This window comes from Marmota flaviventris, chromosome 10 (genome assembly GCF_047511675.1).
Source record: "Marmota flaviventris isolate mMarFla1 chromosome 10, mMarFla1.hap1, whole genome shotgun sequence".
Taxonomy (NCBI): domain Eukaryota; kingdom Metazoa; phylum Chordata; class Mammalia; order Rodentia; family Sciuridae; genus Marmota; species Marmota flaviventris.
Genome location: NC_092507.1, coordinates 3659576 through 3678103, shown reverse-complemented (window position 1 = coordinate 3678103; position 18528 = coordinate 3659576). Strand labels below are relative to the sequence as shown.

Genomic DNA, 18528 nt, shown 5'->3' with positions numbered 1-18528 from the left:
GACCTCTCCTCTGGTTGCCACTGTGGCACAGTCCTTCTCCAGGCCTGCGGGGTAGCTAGAGGATCATTTCCCTGCTCCTTCTGGCTTTAGGATCCAGGGAGGTGCAGGAGTTGGGAGTAAGGGGCTGGTATGGTCAGACTGGAGTCCAGGAAGGGGGTCCAGATCCAGTCTGACTCAGGGCTAGGGGTTGTGGACAGGAGGAGAGGGCAGCAGGGAGGGAGCATTCTGCGTGGAGGTTTCTGGCTTCCTGGGTTTGGGGACATTGGTCTCCCAGGGTGCTCCCTAGTGCTATCTCCAGTAACTCAGCCTTCCTGGATGCTGATTTGGTTTTTGATGGGGGTGGGGGTTGAGGAGATCTGGGGACCCTGGTTTTCAGCCCCAAGGAGATTGGTAGCTGGGTGAGGTGGTGTACTCCTGTAATCTCAGTGACTTGAGAGGCTGAGACAGGGGGATCACACGTTTGAGGTCTGCCTCAGCACGTTAACAAGGCCCCCAGCAACTTAGAGAAGACTCTGTCTCAAAATTAAATAAGTAAGTAAATAAAAAGGACTGGCTCTGTGATAAAGCACCCCTGGGTTAAATCCAAGGTATATTTAAAGAAAGCAGCATTGGTTTCTGGGACAAGGCCGTGGTGCCGTGCCTGACACCCCTTTGCCAGGTCTTGGAGGGGGCCCGGTAGGCAAGTGACATGGGTCTGACCCTGCACCTTGTCCTGCCTGACCCTTGTCACCAGGACCTCAGGAAGGGCCTGGCCTAGCCTATCCACCACCTGCCCATCCACTTACTTATTTCCTCTGGGGCTCCAGCTGCCAAGCTATTGATTCCCTGAGCGCTGCTTCACAGCTGAGCTGTTGAAGTAGATTCTTTGTAGCATCACGGAGGGAGGGAGCAGTGGGACTCCCAGTCTGTCCCGAGAGTGGCCGGAGGAGGGCCTTGGCTAAAGCCACTTGGGTGTGAATCCCGCTGCTGGACCTCTCCTTCTCTGCTTCTCCTGGCAGTGGGTTGGGCCACTGGGGGTGGCTCACTGCCCCGTGGCTAGCTTCAACTTGCCGGCCTTTCCCTGGGGGGCAGCTGTGGGAGGGGCCTGCCCTGCCTGCTTGTAGGAAGGGCTTTTGGCCTCAGGACGTAGCTCTGGGGGCCCAAGCATGGACCACAGGCGGGTGGGCGTGCCTTTGGTGGCTCTGCTGAGGCGGACAGGGGCTTCCTTGGCTGGGGTGGGGACAGTGTAGGGGCAGGTGCTCTTGGCAGAGGGCCAGTGCTTTGGCCTGGGTCAGGTCAGTCTCTGGCTTTCCCTTTCCCTGCTGTGTGACCCAAGCAGGGACTCCCTGTGTCCCCAGCCCTCATGCCTCATCTGAAAAGGGAGATGGTTAAACCTCATTGGGTCACTGCATGAAGTGGCAGTTGGTGATCATGACCCTTGTTCTCAGGGCCTGGAGTGAGGAAGAAGATCAAAGGCTCCAAAGATGGGAAGAAGAAGGGCAAGGGGAAGAAGGTGGCTGGGCTCAAGTTCCGCTTTGGGGGGATTGGTGGCAAGAGGAAGAGGGGCTCTTCGGTGAGTGTGTATGTGGGCATGCATACTAAGTGTGTGCTTGTGTGTGTGTGCACGCAGATGTGTGAATGTGTGTATGTGCATGTGTGCTGGGGGGGGCCCAGGGGACCGAGGACAGTGGGCTTTCCTGTCATTCTCCTAAGCCGGCTGGGGGCTGGGCCCCCTCCCCTCCATTCTACCTGCATGCCTGCTGGGCTTACCCTGTGGCTCTGGTCGGGTATAGGCTGGATCTTTCCAAGGGCCCCTCTAGCTTGGGCTCTGGGCAGGAACTTTCCCCAGCCCACAGTCTCTGGCTCCTGCTGCCACAGCTGTGGCTCCATCCAGGTAGCAGGGTACCCTGGGAGGGTGGGGCCCGGGGAGGTAGTAGGTAGGACCAGGCTAGTTGGAGCCCTGGTTATCCCTCCACCCCCAGGCCCAGCTCTGACCCCAGGGTCAGAGCCTAAGCCAGTGTCTCTGCCTTGCCCACTCCTTTCTCTGTGTGTGGAGGGTTTTTCCCCCTCACCTCAGCCCTGCAAGGTGAGAGGAAGTTGGAAGCTGTTGAGTTTAGCTGCTCTGAAGGGGAATATGGAGCAGAAGGGATGGCCCACCCCAGACCTGGTGGTCCAGGTCAGCTTAGCAAACACTTGATGAGCACCTGCTGTGTCCAGCAGGCACATCTAGGGAGAGAGCGTGCAGACAGGCCATGCCACACCTGGCTCAGCTCTGTCCTGTGGGTTCAGCCAAGGAGAGGTCTGGGGAGACTCCTTGGGTGGGGGTTCCTTAGGTCTGCCCCTTGCAGGGAGTTTGGCAGGAGGGAGGGCAGGGCCTGGGGAGTGGTGTGGAGGTGCAAATGTGGAAGTGCCTGGGGGCTGGAGAGCAGGGCTCAGTGGGTGGGGGGACATCAGGCTGGGCCAGTGGGCTGGGCTATGGCATGAGGCTTCTATCTGGATGTGGGGGAAGTGAACCCCAGGGAGCGGTCTCCAAAGCCTCCTCTGGCCCTGCATCGCTTCTCCCCACCAATCCAGGCAAGCAAAGTCCTTGGATGAGCCTTGGGTATCCCTGGCTCAGAGGCCCCCTTCCTTCCTCTGCAGAGTGAGGAAGATGAGCGGGAGGAGTCGGACTTGGATAGTGCCAGCATCCACAGTTCCTCCGTGCGCTCTGAGTGCTCTGCAGCCCTGGGCAAGAAGAGCAAAAGGCGGCGCAAGAAGAGGAGGAGTGAGTGGGGCTTCCTGTTGCAGGGCTGTCAGGCCCTCCTGGTGGATATGGGGCATTGCCGAGCCTCCCCTGGGGACGTGGGGAGGCATCCTCAGGCCTCAGCCTCCCCTGGTCTTGGCCAGGAAGATGCTCTGTTGTTCCTCAACTGCCCTGGTCTCTTCTATCACAAGAGAGGGGTGTCCTGAGGAAGAAATAGGACCCTTGGTGTGAGCCACCAGGGGTCTGCGCTGGCAGGTAGGGCTGGAGAAACTCATCCACTGGCCACCCTGTCACCCACCCCTTTCCCCACCCACCAACACCCCTTCATCCTCTCACCCTCTAGTTTCATCCCTCTGTCTCACCTTTCCTCCCTCTTTTATCTTTCTGTCCATCCATTTTTCTGTTCCTCCATCCACCTTTCCCTCCTTTTCCCTATATCTATCTTCCACCCATCTCTTCGCTTTTCCTACCTAAGCCACCCCCAGCATTTGTTCACCCCATAGGTCCCCCAACCCCCCCACCCCTCCCTCCACCCCTCCACCCATTCACCCCAACCTGTCCACACACTCACCAATTCATCCACCCAACATCTATTAAGCACCTACTGAATTCCTGTCAGGCAAGGGTGATGGAGATGGTTGTGCATCACTAGGGGGACGGCCCCTCCACTGCTGCCTTTTCCCCCTCTCCAGTTGACGATGGTGATGGCTATGAGACGGACCACCAGGACTACTGCGAGGTGTGCCAGCAGGGGGGGGAGATCATCCTGTGTGACACCTGCCCGCGGGCCTACCACCTCGTCTGCCTCGACCCCGAGCTGGAGAAGGCTCCCGAGGGCAAGTGGAGCTGCCCGCACTGCGTAAGCCCCAGTAGAGGCGGCCACAGGGGAGGGCAGGGGCGGCACCTGGCTCCCTGGACCCGGTGCCATCACCCGTCGGGGGGAGTCGGGCCGGGAGTTGGGGGACCCGGCCCAAGGTGCCTCCACCTGGACACCCCTCCAGGAGAAGGAGGGCATCCAGTGGGAGCCGAAGGATGACGACGACGAGGAGGAGGAGGGCGGCTGTGAGGAGGAGGAGGACGACCACATGGAGTTCTGTCGGGTGTGCAAGGACGGCGGCGAGCTGCTGTGCTGCGACGCCTGCCCCTCCTCCTACCACCTGCACTGCCTCAACCCGCCGCTGCCCGAGATCCCAAACGGTGAATGGCTCTGCCCGCGCTGTACTGTGAGTGTTACGCCGCCCCGCCCCGCCCGGCCCCGCCCCGCCTCGCAGGCCCCGCCCCGGCCCGCCCACCCTGCTCGAGGCCCCGCCCCCGGGCCTGTGTAGCTTCTGAATGCCCTTTCTTCGCAGCTACCGTCAGCGAGAGTTTACTCTGCCCCAAGTGTTTGGCACAGACCTCATTCCCTTAGCCTTACTGAGCGTTCAAGAGCCAGGCTTTTGTTATTCCCATTTTTAGATGAGAAAATTGAGGCTCAGGAAAGGAAGTGAAGTGACTTAGGGCCACACAGCTGCAGAACTGTCCACTTCGACCCAGATCTTCAGAGCCATCCTGGCCCTGGCTCTGTCCCAAGACTGGGGTAATGGGACACTTGAACCCAAGTTTCTGCAGGGAGGCAGGAGTGCTTCCCCTCACTGCTACTCCTTGCCCCTCAGTGACTATAGGCTTGTGAAGGCCTTATGCTCTGAGTTGGCCCCCACTACCCTGCCACCCAAGTGATGGACCTCCCTGCCCTGTGGTCCTGCCTGTGCTGTGGCTAGCCCTGGCCAGTGTGTACCTGGGCTTGTGTTCTGTCTCTGCATGTGTGTCTCTGTTGCATAGGAGCCTGGGAGCCCTGTTGGACAGGTGCAGCCTTTTTAGCTGTTCTGCAAAACCCCCTGTGATGAGAGGTGGCAGGAGCTTAGTTCTGTCCAGGTCCCTCCCTGTAGGTAGGGATGGAGGTAGGTCAGGGTTGGGCAAGGAGGTGTCCCATCTACCTACCAGAGCCAGTGGGGAGGAGGCTGGTCCTACTTGACTCCCCGTCTCCTCTCCTCCTCTGCTCCTTGGCCTTTGCTCTCACTAGGCTAAGGCAAGGCTGGCTGTGGGGCTTTGCGGCATGCAGTGTATACCTGAAAGCCTTCCTGGGTGGTTTGGCACCACAGTAGTCCTAGATGTGGAGGAAGGTGAGGCCCTATTTTGAAGACGAGAAAACAGACTCAGGGCTGTACCTAACCCCAGGTGGCTTGACAAAGATATGTGGACAGGTGGTGGCAGGGGTGGGACCTGCCCTCTCCAGCAGAGCTGTCTCTTGACATGCACAATCTCTGCCCCAGCCCAGCTGTGGCTCAGAACTGCCTCCTGCAAGGGCCAGGGCTGCTCAGAGCCCTTTCAGGGTAGCATGCTCAGTGCACAGATGGTGGATCTGTGGCCCCTGCATTTCTCACTTCTGCCAGCCAGCAACTCCCTGGAGCCCAGCGTCCATCAGGACCCCAGTATGTTTCTGGGCTGATGGAGACTGGGTTTCTGACCCAGCCAGCTCAGATACACAGTGCCTGGATGGTTGCAGCCCCGCCTGGGGTGAGGCAGGGGGACAGAGCTGCATTGTCCTTCAGTGCCAGGCAGGAGCTTGTGCCCCACAGGTGCTTGTGGTCAGGATATGATGTGGCATGTTTTCAGGTGGGTTTAAGCAGGGAATGGGCAGTGGGAGGACCCATAAGTGGGGGAATGCTGCAGTCTTGGGCTCTGCTCCCTGCTCCGCCGTTCCTTGCTGAGTGGGCCACGTTTTCTCCATCTGTCCTGTGTGTATGGCCGTCTCCTCACCTGGCTCAGGTTTTCCAGGTGTGAGGAAGCTCACAGTCAAGTGCAAAGCACGCACATGGACTCAGTGTTGCCCATCTCCTGCAGGCACAGCATGTGCTGGTTCCCGTGGACAGGGGTGGGTGCCGTGGAGTCACTGTGGTATGCCTCTGGCTTGGGGACTCTGCATCTGGTTGGAGGGAGCCTGTGTGACAGCCTGATGTCGTGGGAGCCCTGGGGTGCAGCCCTGTGCCTAAGCCCTGAACTTGGGGACCCTTCTGTGTCCACAGTGTCCCCCACTGAAGGGCAAAGTCCAGCGGATCCTACACTGGAGGTGGACAGAGCCCCCGGCTCCCTTCACGGTGGGGCTGCCAGGACCAGATGTGGAGCCGGGAATTCCCCCACCCAAGCCCCTGGAGGGTATCCCCGAGAGAGAGTTCTTTGTCAAGTGGGCCGGGCTCTCCTACTGGCACTGCTCCTGGGTGAAGGAGCTACAGGTGAGGCACGTGGGTAGGTACGGCTGTGCTAGGCATGGCCTGGTGTGAGACTCTTGGCCCTCCTGGATGATGAGGAAGGGGCTGACACACAGTGCCCGCCCACCGGGGGAAGGGCATTGCTGGGAGTGGGCAGCTGAGGGGGAGGGTCGTCCTGCCTGGATCAGGGCTGCGGGTAGGGAGCTGGGTGAGGGGCACAAAGACACAGCCCACCTGCCTCTGGTAACTGCCGGGCTCTGTGAGCAGCTGGAGCTATACCACACGGTGATGTATCGCAACTACCAAAGAAAGAATGACATGGATGAGCCGCCACCCTTTGACTATGGCTCTGGTGATGAGGACGGCAAGAGCGAGAAGAGGAAGAACAAGGACCCTCTGTACGCCAAGATGGAGGAACGCTTTTACCGCTACGGCATCAAGCCCGAGTGGATGATGATCCATCGCATCCTGAACCACAGGTGTGTGCCCCGGGTGGTGACAGCCCTGAGCCTCACTGGAGGTGGACACCTGTGGAGCCGGGACCAGTGGTCCATTCACTCTGTAAGATGGGCACAGGGTTGGGAGCCTGGACCCTTTGGGGCTGCTGCTCAGAGCCACGTATGGGTGCAGTGGGGCAGGAGGAAGAGACCACGGGCTCCCCGCTGCTGGTGATCTGACTGTCCAGCTAGAAGGGCTCTCTGCCCAGGATACACTTGTACGTGCTTGTAGAGGGCAGTGGCAGAGTCATATGGAGAAAAGAGGAACTTGACAACCAGCCTGTAAACCTTACACAGAGCGGAAACGGGGTTGGGGATCCTCACATTCCCGGGACCCTGCTGAGTCAGCTGGATGCCCACAGGAGGGTTTTGAGGACCAGAAAGGCTGGGGTGCAGGGGTTTAGCGTCTCCACGTTTATCACAGCAGCCAACATTGGGCAGTGTGGGGGACCAGCAAGGTTAAGTCAGTGTCCCAAGCCTCACAACAGGTGGCAGAGCAGAGGGAACAGGTGCATCTGGGGTAGGATTACTCTCTTAGCCACTGTGCTAACCTCCGTGCCCCTGTGGCAGCTTAGTTGAGCAGTCTGGGAATTCTCCAGGTGACTTGGTGACCGTAGGCTGCAGGAGGCCAGGACGAGGAGGGTTCTGAGAGAACATTTGGCTTACATGTGGTGGGCAATGGCAGCACCTGCTGATTCTCTAGCTCAGGTGCTAGGAAGCAGGTGGTGGCCACCTGGGGGCCTTGGAGGGGGACCCAGCTTGGAGTACTGTACTCCCTGCTTGCGCCCTGAATTACTGGCTCTGCCTTTGAGGGGCTCAGGATCCGGTGGCTATTCCTGCCCTGCGTGCCTTGGGTAGTGTCTTGATAGTCAGTTGCTGGGTGCTACATGCTCCATTTCCACCCCAGCTCCCCATTTTTCTGGGATTCATGGTTGTGGGCTCCCTGTGCCTGTCTGTCTTATGAAGTGGGCTGCTGTCAGGCTGAAGGAGCTTGCAGAGGCCTTGCTGGGGTGGCCTTCAGGGCGGAGAGGCTGTGCAACTTGAAAAGGCTCCTCCCTTTGACTGTGAAGTGCCCCCACCTGTCTCCAGACTTCACTGAGAGTGGCCCTTACTGAGGGTCAGTATCTAGAGAAGCCTGAGCCCCCCAGCGTCTACCTTTGTTAAATTGCATGTTAAAAGCAGTTTTCCTCTGTGCTTCCAATGTCGAACAGGTAACTCTCCCCTGGACTTATTCCCTGGAGCCCATGTACCAACCAATTATTTGCTGAAAAAGAATCTACTGGTTTCCATGGTGACTGGGATTGGTCTTGCTTCTTGATGGTGTCCAGGCCAGCTGCAGCACTGCTCATCCACCTCTTGGCCTGGCCACTGCCCTTTAGGGGTGCATGGCCCCCCAGCCCAGCTGTGTTTCCTTGGCCTGGTCACCTGCTCTACTCGGGTGGAAGTTCCTGAGGATCCTCCTGTTGGCCAGAATCAATCTGTGTGCTTCTGGGCTTGTGCATCAGGTCCAGTGCCCTTGGGGCTCTTTGGAAGAGGCCATCCCACCTGTGGGAATTGCATCTTTGCCTGCTTTTTAGAGAAAGGCCCCTCACCTGGGATGGATACTGCTTTTTTATTTTTCCCCCAATTTTAAATACAGTTTTATTTAGGACATTGCATTTTCCAGTCCTTTGGGTTTTTAAAGTTAGAAAACAGACAAGACAGAGGAGAGAACTTTCTATAACAGAGATTCCGAGTTCCTGTGTCCAGCCTGTGACTGGATGTGACTCATCCCTGCAGCAGAGGCTGGAAAGGACTCTGGATGCTGCTCCTGACTCCTCAGTGACCCTTTCTCTTCCAGTCTGTCACTTATCAGAGACCCTCTTCCATTGTGTGTCCTTGGGCAAGCTGCTGTACCTCTCTGGAGCCACTGCCCTGGCACCCTCCTCCTGGGTGGGCCCAGAATCCCAGGGGACCACTAGCTCAAGTGGTTGTGCATCATGTGAGGCCCCCTGCATCATCGGCCCACACAGTGGCCACTGCCTGGAATGGCTGCCCCTCCCTCATCATCTATTTGCTGTGTTGCAGCTTTGACAAAAAGGGGGATGTCCACTACCTGATCAAGTGGAAAGACCTGCCCTATGACCAGTGCACCTGGGAGATCGATGACATCGACATCCCCTACTATGACAACCTGAAGCAGGCCTACTGGGGCCACAGGTGGGCTGCGGGATCCAGCCACCAGGTGTGGGCCCCTGGGTCCCCCTCCTGACTTGAACTCAGCTCTCCTGCACCCATGCTCTTTCCCAGGGAGCTGATGCTGGGAGAGGACGCCAGACTGCCCAAGCGGCTGATCAAGAAGGGCAAGAAGCTGAAGGATGATAAGCAGGAGAAGCCGCCAGACACGCCCATTGTGGACGTGAGTTGAGAGCTGGGCAGCAGGGTAGGATGGCCAGGGCTCCCTGGCCCAGGCTTGGCTGTGGAGGAGGGCGCGTTCTCCGGGACCCTCATGTGCTCGGACTCACCCACATGCCCACAGCCTGGCAGTTGGTGTGCCAGTTACACACCATTCCTACCTGTGAGGCACGCTGGCCGGTGCATTCAGCAGAGCTCCCTGGGGTGTCTAACAGTGCCTGGCCCTTGGGTGGCACTGGGGGGTTAATGAGCCCTGGGCCCTGTTCCAGAAGCATCTTCTCCCAGGGCCCTGGGCAGGGACACACAGCAGGGTGTCAGCTGTGTGGGAGAGGCAGTGGGTCTAGACCCTCGGGAGAACTTTCATCAGAGAGGCGCCTGCAGCCACAGCACGAAGGGCCCAGGTGATGTCCTGGGCCAAGTGGAGGTCCCCAGATCCATGTTCATTCTGTCACTCACCCAACAGTATGGACAAGTGCCCCAGCATCAGAGGCACTGTGTGGGGCATCTGGGAAGCAGGGAGCAGGATTGGGGGGGGGGTCATGACAACCTGGGTCAAGACAGAGAATGCAACAATCAGATGTCCCTGGAAGGAGAAGTACAGGGCCAGCTGGGGAGGACCTGTGGCAGCAGATAGGCCAGGCAGGGAGTCGGCCTTCTAGCTGAGGCCTGAGGAGGGGCTGGGGCGGCAGGGAGGAGCAGGAGGGTTCCAGGGAGGAGCAGGAGGGTTCCAGGGAGGAGCAGCTACCTGTGCAGAGCCTGGAGGGTGGACCCCGTGGCCCAGGACTCAGTGTGTCTGCACTTCTCCCTTCCCCACAGCCCACGGTCAAGTTCGACAAGCAGCCATGGTACATCGACTCCACAGGTGGCACGCTGCATCCCTACCAGCTGGAGGGCCTCAACTGGCTGCGCTTCTCCTGGGCACAGGGCACTGACACCATCCTGGCCGATGAGATGGGCCTGGGCAAGACAGTGCAAACCATCGTGTTCCTGTACTCCCTGTACAAAGAGGTGGGCATGCTGGCAGGTGGGTGGGCAGAGGCTGGCGCCAGCTCTGGGCAGACAGATTCACTGCCTCAGTCTCTCTTGGCAGGGCCACTCCAAGGGGCCCTACCTGGTCAGTGCGCCCCTGTCTACCATCATCAACTGGGAACGTGAGTTCGAGATGTGGGCACCCGACTTCTACGTGGTCACCTATACGGGGGACAAGGAGAGCCGCTCTGTGATCCGCGAGAACGAGTTTTCCTTTGAGGATAATGCCATTCGGAGCGGGAAGAAAGTGTTCCGCATGAAGGTGAGCGTCCTTGTCCCCGGAAGGTGCCTGGTCTCCCAGGGGCCCAGAAGCCCTGCAGTGTGCAGTGTCCCTTCCCTGCCCCGTGGAGGCTGAGGTGCAGGCTGGCACAGGACTTCTGCAGAGGAGACTTCAGGCTGGTACCAGCATCTTTTTTTTTTTAAGTATTTTTTAGTTATACATGGACACAATATCTTTATTTTGTTTATTCATTTGTATGTGATGCTGAGGATTGAACCCAGTGCCTCACATGAGAGAGGCAAGCACTCTGCCACTGAGCCATAATCCCAGCCCTGGTACCAGCATCTTAAACAGAGGTGCTGGCCTCCCTGTGAAGACTCTAGGGGAGGATCCAGCCTTCCTGCTGCTTCCTGCCTCTGGTGGCGTCCCTCGTCTTGGTCCGGTCACCTGGTTTTCTCCCCTTTGTGTCTGACTTCTGTGTTCTTATAAAGACACCAATCACAGTGCTCACACAACCACCTGATCCAGCATGACCTCAACTAACTGTATCTGCAAAGACCCGTTTGCAAGAAAGCTTCTAGGTGGACTGGAGTTTAGGGAAGACGTTGTTCAACCCTGTACACCATCGGTGTACCTCTGGCAAGTCGCTGGGTCTCTCTGTGTCTTAGAGTCTTCTCAGAAAAATGGGGCTAACAGACCCCTTTACACAGCTGTTGGGGGAGGGTCATGGTTAGGAAAAGCTGGGCAGGGCCTCCTGACTTCATACTGCTAACCCCCAGGGGCTTTGTCTTAGGGCAGGCGCTGAGCCAACAGCTCCTGTTAGGAGGAGGGGGCCGAGATTCTGCATTTGATTTACTAGGACTTTTATTTATTTATTTATTTTGCAGTGCTGGGGATGAACCCAGGGCCTTGCCCTTGCTAGGCAAGTGCTATACCACTGAGCTAAATCCACAGTGAGATTCTGCATTTGAAACAAAGTCACAGCTGACACGGATACACCAACTTCTGGTACCTTGGCCACACATTGGGCAGAAGAAGGTGGTGCATCAGCAGGCCCCAGCTAAACATCAGCACTCATGTTAGCTCCTGTGTTGGGGGCTGGCAGTGTCTCCCAGGCCCTCCAGAATGTGTTGTCTTGGCTTCGTTGATGGTCTCTGAGCAGCCGTTCAGGTTCCTAGGAGAGGCTCAGAAACTGTCTGCTGAAGGAACAACAACTGGATCAGTGTGATCCCAAGGTGGCTTTTTAGACAGATGAGCCTATGAGCCTGGGGGGTCACAAAGAATCCCCCCTTAGCTCCCTCTGGGGTCTGGCTATGGCTGGGCACTTCAAAGTCTTCACTCCCTTAGTTATTATTTTATATATTGTTTATTTTATGTACTTATGATTTTATATATTTTTCAACCAGGGATTGAACCCAGGGGCGCTTAACCACTGAGCCACATCTCCAGCCCGTTTTATTTTTTATTTTGAGACAGGTTCTCAATAAGTTGTTTAGGGCCTTACTAAGTTGCTGAGGCTGGCCTTAAACTTGTGATTCTCCTGCCGCAGCCTCCTGAGCCGCTGGGATTGCAGGCATGGCCACTGCTCTCCGCTCCTCCCTTATTCTATTAAAAAATTGTGGTAAAATGCACATAAATTTACCATTTTAACCATTTTAAGAGTACATACTCAGGAGTGTTAAGGACATTCACGTTATCCTGAAACCAGTCTCCAGAACCCTTTCCACCTGGCAGAATGGAAGCTGTCTCCATTAAACACCGACGCCCCATCCGACACCTGCCAGCCCCCGGCAACCACCTCGTGCGTTCTGTGTCTGAGACTCTGACTCCTCCAGGAGCGTCAGGCCGGTGCAGTCGTACAGCGTGACTCCTTAGCAGAAGGCCTTCAGGGTTCATCCACTGTGAGGCCTGGGTCAGAGTGGCCCTCTGTTTTCAGGCTGAGTGTTCCCCACCGGGTGGATGGACTGTGTTTTATTTCATCTGCGGACGGGCCCTTGGGCTGCCTCTCCGCCTGGCCGTCAGGAACAGTGCTGAGGACGTTGGTTGTGCCGCTGTCTCTCCGCGTCTCCATCCACGCCTCCCTTGGGGGTGCACTCAGGGCAGGGTTGCAGGACCACGGGGTCATTCTGTTTTTGACTTTGTGAGGAACAGAATGAGCTCTTCCAGTCCTCGTGGCTGTCCTCACTGACCTGGGTGAGGGGCCTGGGGCTGGGGCCGGGAATAAGCTGATCAAGGTCCCAACTCAAGAGGCTGGGGCTGGTACAAAGCCTGTGGCCAGCTTTCCCTCTGCCCCTCTCTGATCCCCCCACATGGGCGCTTGTCACTGGGAGAGATGGGTGTGGACTGGCTGGGATGTGGGGCCCGGTGCAGGGTGGGAGTGCAGGGCCCTTGGTTCAAATGCAGGAGAGCTGCTTCTTCCTTTCTTCATGGGCTTGTCTGACCCGCCGTTCTGTGTTTCAGGTATTTAATGTCCCCTTCCCTTGATCTGGAGACAGTGGGTGAATGCAGAGCCTCAGGGTGCCGGGGGCCCACCCTGTAACTTGGGGCATAGAATGTGCACCTGGCCCCCTCCCCACCAGCATTCAGGCCCGAGCCAAGTGTGACAGTGGTCACTGAGCAGAGGCAGGGGAGCAGAGACCTGTCCCACAGATGTGGGACCTCAAGTGAGGCTCCCAGCTGCAGCCATGTCCCACCATCCCACAGGACTTTTTTTTTTCTTTTTTTACAAGTTACAAACTCAATATTAAAACGATTCAGAATTTCACATCAGCAAATACGAGGCACGAAACCCCCAGTGTGGAGTCCCTTTCTTCTGTTTGAGCCCTGACTCTGCCATTTGTTACCTGGGAGAGTTCTCGAGCCTGAGGTCCCGTGAACTCTAAGTAGGGACAATGACAGTTCAGCTCTTAGAGTACTGAGGATAAGAGGAGAGCTGGGGAAGGAGAGCTGGGGAAGTAGCGCAGGGCTGGCCCCACACCACCTGAGCAGTGAGCAGCAGCTCTCCTGTTTCAGTAACAGTCATCCCCGCACTGCCACCCATGGGGTCCCTGGGACTGGTTCTGGGACCCACAGGACACCAGAATCCTCAGGTGCTCAAGTCCCTTGTATAAAATATGACGGATGCCCACCCTCCCATATACGCTGTCACCTGTAGCTTCTTGCAGTGCTAACTTACAGGACACTTATGACTTTTGCTTACGGGTGAGTGGCGTTTGGATTGTTCAGGGCCTAACAGCAAGGATGATGACAGGTGCAGGATTTCTCCTAAATACTTCCCACCCAAGGTTGGCTGCGTCTGTCAGTGTGAAACCACGGTACGGAGGGGAAAGTGGGTTGAGTTTTCTTTGTCTGCAGCACTCCCCTCTTCCGGGTTCTGCCCTCTGGGCCTCAGCTGCCTCCCTCTGTGTCCCCTCCTGTCCTGGGCTGGTCAGGCTCCGGAGCTCCAGGTCCCCATCCCCCTGACTCTGCCTCGCAGATCGGTCTGCTCAGCCCCCAGCTGCCTCCTCCCCAATGTTCCCCTTCCCTGCAGAAAGAAGTGCAGATCAAGTTCCACGTCCTCCTCACCTCCTACGAGCTCATCACCATCGACCAGGCCATCCTGGGCTCCATCGAGTGGGCCTGCCTCGTGGTGGACGAGGCCCACCGGCTCAAGAACAACCAGTCCAAGGTAGGCAGTGCTGGCCGTGCGGCTGGGGGCCACTCAGATTGGGGTCACCTTGTGCCCCCATGACTGGCCCTCTGCTCCCCGCAGTTCTTCAGGGTCTTGAACAGCTACAAGATCGACTACAAGCTGCTGCTGACGGGGACGCCCCTTCAGAACAACCTGGAGGAACTCTTCCATCTCCTCAACTTCCTGACTCCAGAGAGGTTCAAGTGCGTCCCCTGTCCCCTGCGCCTGGCCGGTGGGGTGGAGGTGCCTGGGGCACAGTGAGGACGTTATCAATGTCCTGGGGCAGGAGGGGCGTGGCACGGGCTCTGCCATGCTTGGTGGATCCCAACTGCTGCTAAGCCTGCGATTTCCCCTCAGCTCTGCCCTGGAAGGCCCTCCCCAGGGCACCTTCTGGGCTCTGTCTGTGTCCCCTGCCCTCTTCCCCACCTTCAGGTGACCCATGTGAGCAATAGTGATGGGAGGCAGAGGCCAGGGCGGGGGAGGGTGGAGATGGAACCTGCTTCCCCAGCCTCCTTGTTACCCACACCACATTCCTGCTCAGAATGAGGGGCTCAGGGTGAGGGGGGCTAACTCTGGAATCAGGAGGTGTTGAGCCGGAAGCAGGTTTTGGCCGGCTGCATAACCTTGGACCTCAGGCCTCAGTAGCTGGTTTGTCGTCTGGTTGACGGCTCTGGAGAGCTCCCACCCGGGATGCCTCAAGGATGGAAAGATCCTGTGTGGCACAAAGAGAGGGCTGTGGCGTGTGGGTGACACAGGCTTTGGCAGAGGCTGACGGCTTCTTAGGGCAGTGCCTGGGCCCCCTGTCCTACGCCCTGTGCTGCCTGAGCTCTCTGCCCCGGCCCCTGTACCCTAACCCTGAGTTGCTCTGCAGAGGCCCGTGTGTCCTGGGCCTCTGCTGCTGGCCCTCAGCCCTGTCTGTGTTGCAGCAACCTGGAGGGTTTCCTGGAGGAGTTTGCTGACATCTCCAAGGAGGACCAGATCAAGAAGCTGCACGACCTGCTGGGGCCCCACATGCTCCGGCGGCTCAAGGCCGACGTTTTCAAGAACATGCCGGCCAAGACAGAGCTGATCGTCCGAGTGGAGCTGAGCCAGATGCAGAAGTGCGTGGCCGGGCTCAGCCACCTGGGGGGTCACCTGCCTCTGCCCCGCCCGAAGGCCCCAAGCTGGCCTTCCTGGGCCCCTCCCTGGGATGGTGGAGGCCTGGGCTCACCTTCGCCGACCCTTCCTTCTTGGGGCTCTTCTCAGATCGCAGTGTCTGCGCTGCCTGAGTTCTAGCCGGGTCTGGCTCCCGACCGTTTGCCGGGTGATTTCCCCTGGTGGCCCCACCTCTGGGGCTCCACGGGGTCTCTCTGCCAGAGCTGCCTGGCAGGGGCCCCAGCCTCCCTGAAGGGCAGAGTGAGCCCCTTGGAGGCCGGAGGCCGGGTGTACAGAGCGCCTTGCCTGTGTCCATTGCAGGAAGTACTACAAGTTCATCCTCACGCGGAACTTCGAGGCGCTGAACTCCAAGGGGGGCGGGAACCAGGTGTCCCTGCTCAACATCATGATGGACCTGAAGAAGTGCTGCAACCACCCCTACCTCTTCCCTGTGGCTGCAGTGGTAGGTGCCTTTGCCTGGGCCTTGGGCCCTCAGGCCCTCAGCTCCCCCTAGGACCTGGAGGTGGCCTGGGTCCCCTTCATGCCAGAAGTTCTGAAACCTGCGTTTGTCCACTGCCTGGCTCAGTCTTCTTCTTCCCTCGGGCCCTCCCCATGATGCATAGAGTCAAGAGGCCACCAGGTCACCCCAAAGACCCCTCTGTTCCTAGTGCCAGGGCTCCAGGGCAGGATTCGAGGGCTGTGCCCAGTCCCTAAGGGAGTGTGCCACCAGCTCCCAGGGGGAGTCCAGCAGCCACGGGTGAGATGCTAAACCCTGGAACCATATATTTCAACCCCAGCACTATGTCCTCAGGAAAGTTAAAGCTCCTCTCTGAGCCCCGACATCTTCCTCTGTAAAATAGGGACAGTAGCAGTGTCTACCTGGAAGGGATCTGCTGGGGGTCAGAGGAGCACAACTCTGCTGAGCTGGACAGGGATGTCTGTCCTGGGGTGTCCCAGCCTAGAGTAGCCTGAGATCCTTGTTGTGAGACTCAGGTGGCAGAGTATTTTGTGGGACTTAACTTTCTGATTAACCTGCCCAGCTGGGGTCAGAGGGTTGCCCTGCTGGATATACCCAGTGAACGCAGGGACAAGGCCAAGTTCCTGCTAGGAAGGCTGGCGTGGCTTCACCCTCTCTTGGCTTCCTGACATCTCAGGTCTCAGGTCTCAGGTGCCAACTAGGGAGCAAGACCAAGGACAGGGCTGGCAGGTCTGTGCCCCACCTGGGAACATGGTGCCGGAGCCAGCGCCCACGTGATCCGCAGCCCATCCCGTGCTGTTGATCCAGCTCTGGTTTGGGCTTTGTGCTCAGCAGGGCAGACAGGGAGTTGGCCCATGGCTAGACCCTTATCTGTCCCCTGCAGCCTCCTGGGTGCCAAGCCAGGGAGGGACGCTCACCGTGGCCCTCTTCTGCTCTGTCCCCAGGAGGCCCCTGTCTTGCCCAATGGCTCCTACGATGGCAGCTCCCTGGTGAAGTCTTCCGGGAAGCTCATGCTGTTGCAGAAGATGCTCAAGAAGTTGCGTGATGAGGGGCACCGTGTGCTGATCTTCTCTCAGGTGGGCCACCCAGGAGCCCCAGCTGACACCCTGCAGAGAGCACCCTGCCTCGATGGCTGAGTGCCTGCCTTGCCTGGGCCCTCAGGCACTAATGCTGGTCCATGTGGCGTGGGTATTGAGGATCATTCCCTGGTGTGCCCTGGCGGGAAGCAGCCAGTGTCTGGCTGAGGGCAAAGTTCAGGAGCCCCTCTCCCTGTAGATGACATCTGCTGTCAAGATCAGCCCCACCCTCTGCCCTGTCACGCCTCCTCTGCTCGCTCTCACCCTGGCAGCCAGGCCTGTCATTAGGGGGCCCTGGGGTTGGTTTGGGAGAACAGTGGGGCAGCTCCAGGGGCCCCTCTCTCCAGCGTGATCCTGAGGTTCACTGGCAACATTCCTGTTGGCACAGAGAGGCAGGGCTGTTCAGCCTCAGGTCAGCTCACTTTTTCCTCCATTCCTTCATTTGCGGCCACTGTCTATCAGGCTCGGTCCCAGGCCCATGGGTATAGCGAACAATGATCTGGCTCCTCCTCTCCATCTGCCTACTTTAGAGAGGAAGAGTTTATGAGACAGTTGCCTGAGTCTAGTCAGCTCTGTGTTGGAGGCCGTAGTGATGGGCCTGCAGGATCCTATGGTTTGACCTCCCCTGGAGGTCAGGCCCAGCCAGGCCACTGCTCACAGCCAGAGTGTGGAATCCAGCTCCTCTGCACAGAGGTCAAGCAGAAACAACTGCTGCTGTCTGCAGCCCTGATCACACCCCAGGAGGGCAGTGGGCTGGAGTCCCAAGGAAGTAGGCAACCTGTGTCTGGAGATGAACCAGGCAGCAACTGGAACTTGGATCCACATTCCTCCAACACCACTGTCCACATGAGACCTGATCTGGCAGAGTCCGCCTGGGACCACGTAGAGTGGACTGTCAGAGCGCCAGAAATGTGTGCAGAGGGAGCCCGACAGAGGCGGCCTCCTCCTGTCCAAGTGAGCCAGCAAACCCAGACTCCCAAACTCACAGTGGAACTGGCTGCTAAGACATCCCACAAAACCATAATTAGAATCCACATCAAAACAATGATAGAATGGCCTGAAAAAGACTTTCAAGAAACATGTTGAGGGTCCTCAAAAAATTAATGGATTAACCAACACCTATAAATGAAGAAGAATTCATTTAGGAAAAAGCAGGAGGCAATAAAACAAGAGCACACAGATAATTCTGCAGAGGAATTTAGTCACTGAAATAAAACACTTCACCAGGCTGGATAAATTTTTTACATCAACGAAGAGAACACTGATGAATTAGAACCTGGTACCGAGGAACTTCCTAGGATGTAGCTAGACAAAGACGAGAGAAGGAGCATGGTGGTAGCCTGTGAGGCCCCAACAATCATCTGATAGGAGTTGGAGAAGAGAAACCAGGGAACCATGGAAAGCAAGACTTGAGGAGTTTATGGACTTGGAGAAAGACATGAGGTCTCAGACCTACAGTGTACTCTAGAGCTCCAGCAAGGTCCATAGCAGTAAACCAAGCCCTCGGCACCTGGTAGGGAAACTAGCACTTCACACCTGCAGCTTACAAAGGAGAGGGCCAGGACTGTCCATCAGTAACAGGTGGCAGAGAGGATGGCAAAATCTCCATGTACCGAGGGAGTGCCTGCTGGTAGTTTCATACCCAGCTGAACTATCTCAAGACTGCTGGGCCGTCAGCAGGGTTAGGGGTGCTCAGCAGAAACTGCCTTTCTTCTGGGGAAGAGTGACATCAGGGAAGATATCACAGGAGGCGATATTTGAGTTCCCCAGGCAGAAAGGGGGGTGGGGGGGTATTGTGGGAAGAGTCTGGTTGGGAATGTCTGTGGGGGGAGTGAGTATTGGGCCTCAGAGCCTTGACTGCTGGCTGAGGAGCTGGGACTCCATTCTGAGGGGCATGAGCAGGGGAGGCTGGTGTGGAGGGTGGATTGGCTGCTGGATGGTTGGCAGCCATATTCTCCAGAGTCCTGTCCTGGGTCCGCCTGGGTCCTTTCTGTCTCCCTACTCAGTGGGCTGCCCTCTCCTCCCCCATCCATGGCCCTGTGGACTCCTGGCTCCATGGCCAC

General features: G+C 57.7%; 1 protein-coding gene across 1 annotated transcript in view; it reads left to right on the top strand.

The window, feature by feature from the left end:
- Positions 1 to 18528, top strand: part of Chd5 (chromodomain helicase DNA binding protein 5) — a 55917-nt gene that overhangs the window by 19344 nt on the left and 18045 nt on the right. Inside the window, exons 6-20 of the mRNA XM_027947646.2 lie at positions 1428 to 1552; positions 2620 to 2743; positions 3415 to 3581; positions 3724 to 3945; positions 5785 to 5991; positions 6235 to 6446; positions 8532 to 8663; positions 8754 to 8862; positions 9675 to 9866; positions 9949 to 10149; positions 13637 to 13774; positions 13859 to 13980; positions 14704 to 14877; positions 15233 to 15374; positions 16334 to 16465. Of these exons, the coding sequence (XP_027803447.2) occupies positions 1428 to 1552; positions 2620 to 2743; positions 3415 to 3581; positions 3724 to 3945; positions 5785 to 5991; positions 6235 to 6446; positions 8532 to 8663; positions 8754 to 8862; positions 9675 to 9866; positions 9949 to 10149; positions 13637 to 13774; positions 13859 to 13980; positions 14704 to 14877; positions 15233 to 15374; positions 16334 to 16465 (2399 nt within the window). The remainder of the gene's footprint in view (positions 1 to 1427; positions 1553 to 2619; positions 2744 to 3414; positions 3582 to 3723; positions 3946 to 5784; positions 5992 to 6234; positions 6447 to 8531; positions 8664 to 8753; positions 8863 to 9674; positions 9867 to 9948; positions 10150 to 13636; positions 13775 to 13858; positions 13981 to 14703; positions 14878 to 15232; positions 15375 to 16333; positions 16466 to 18528) is intronic.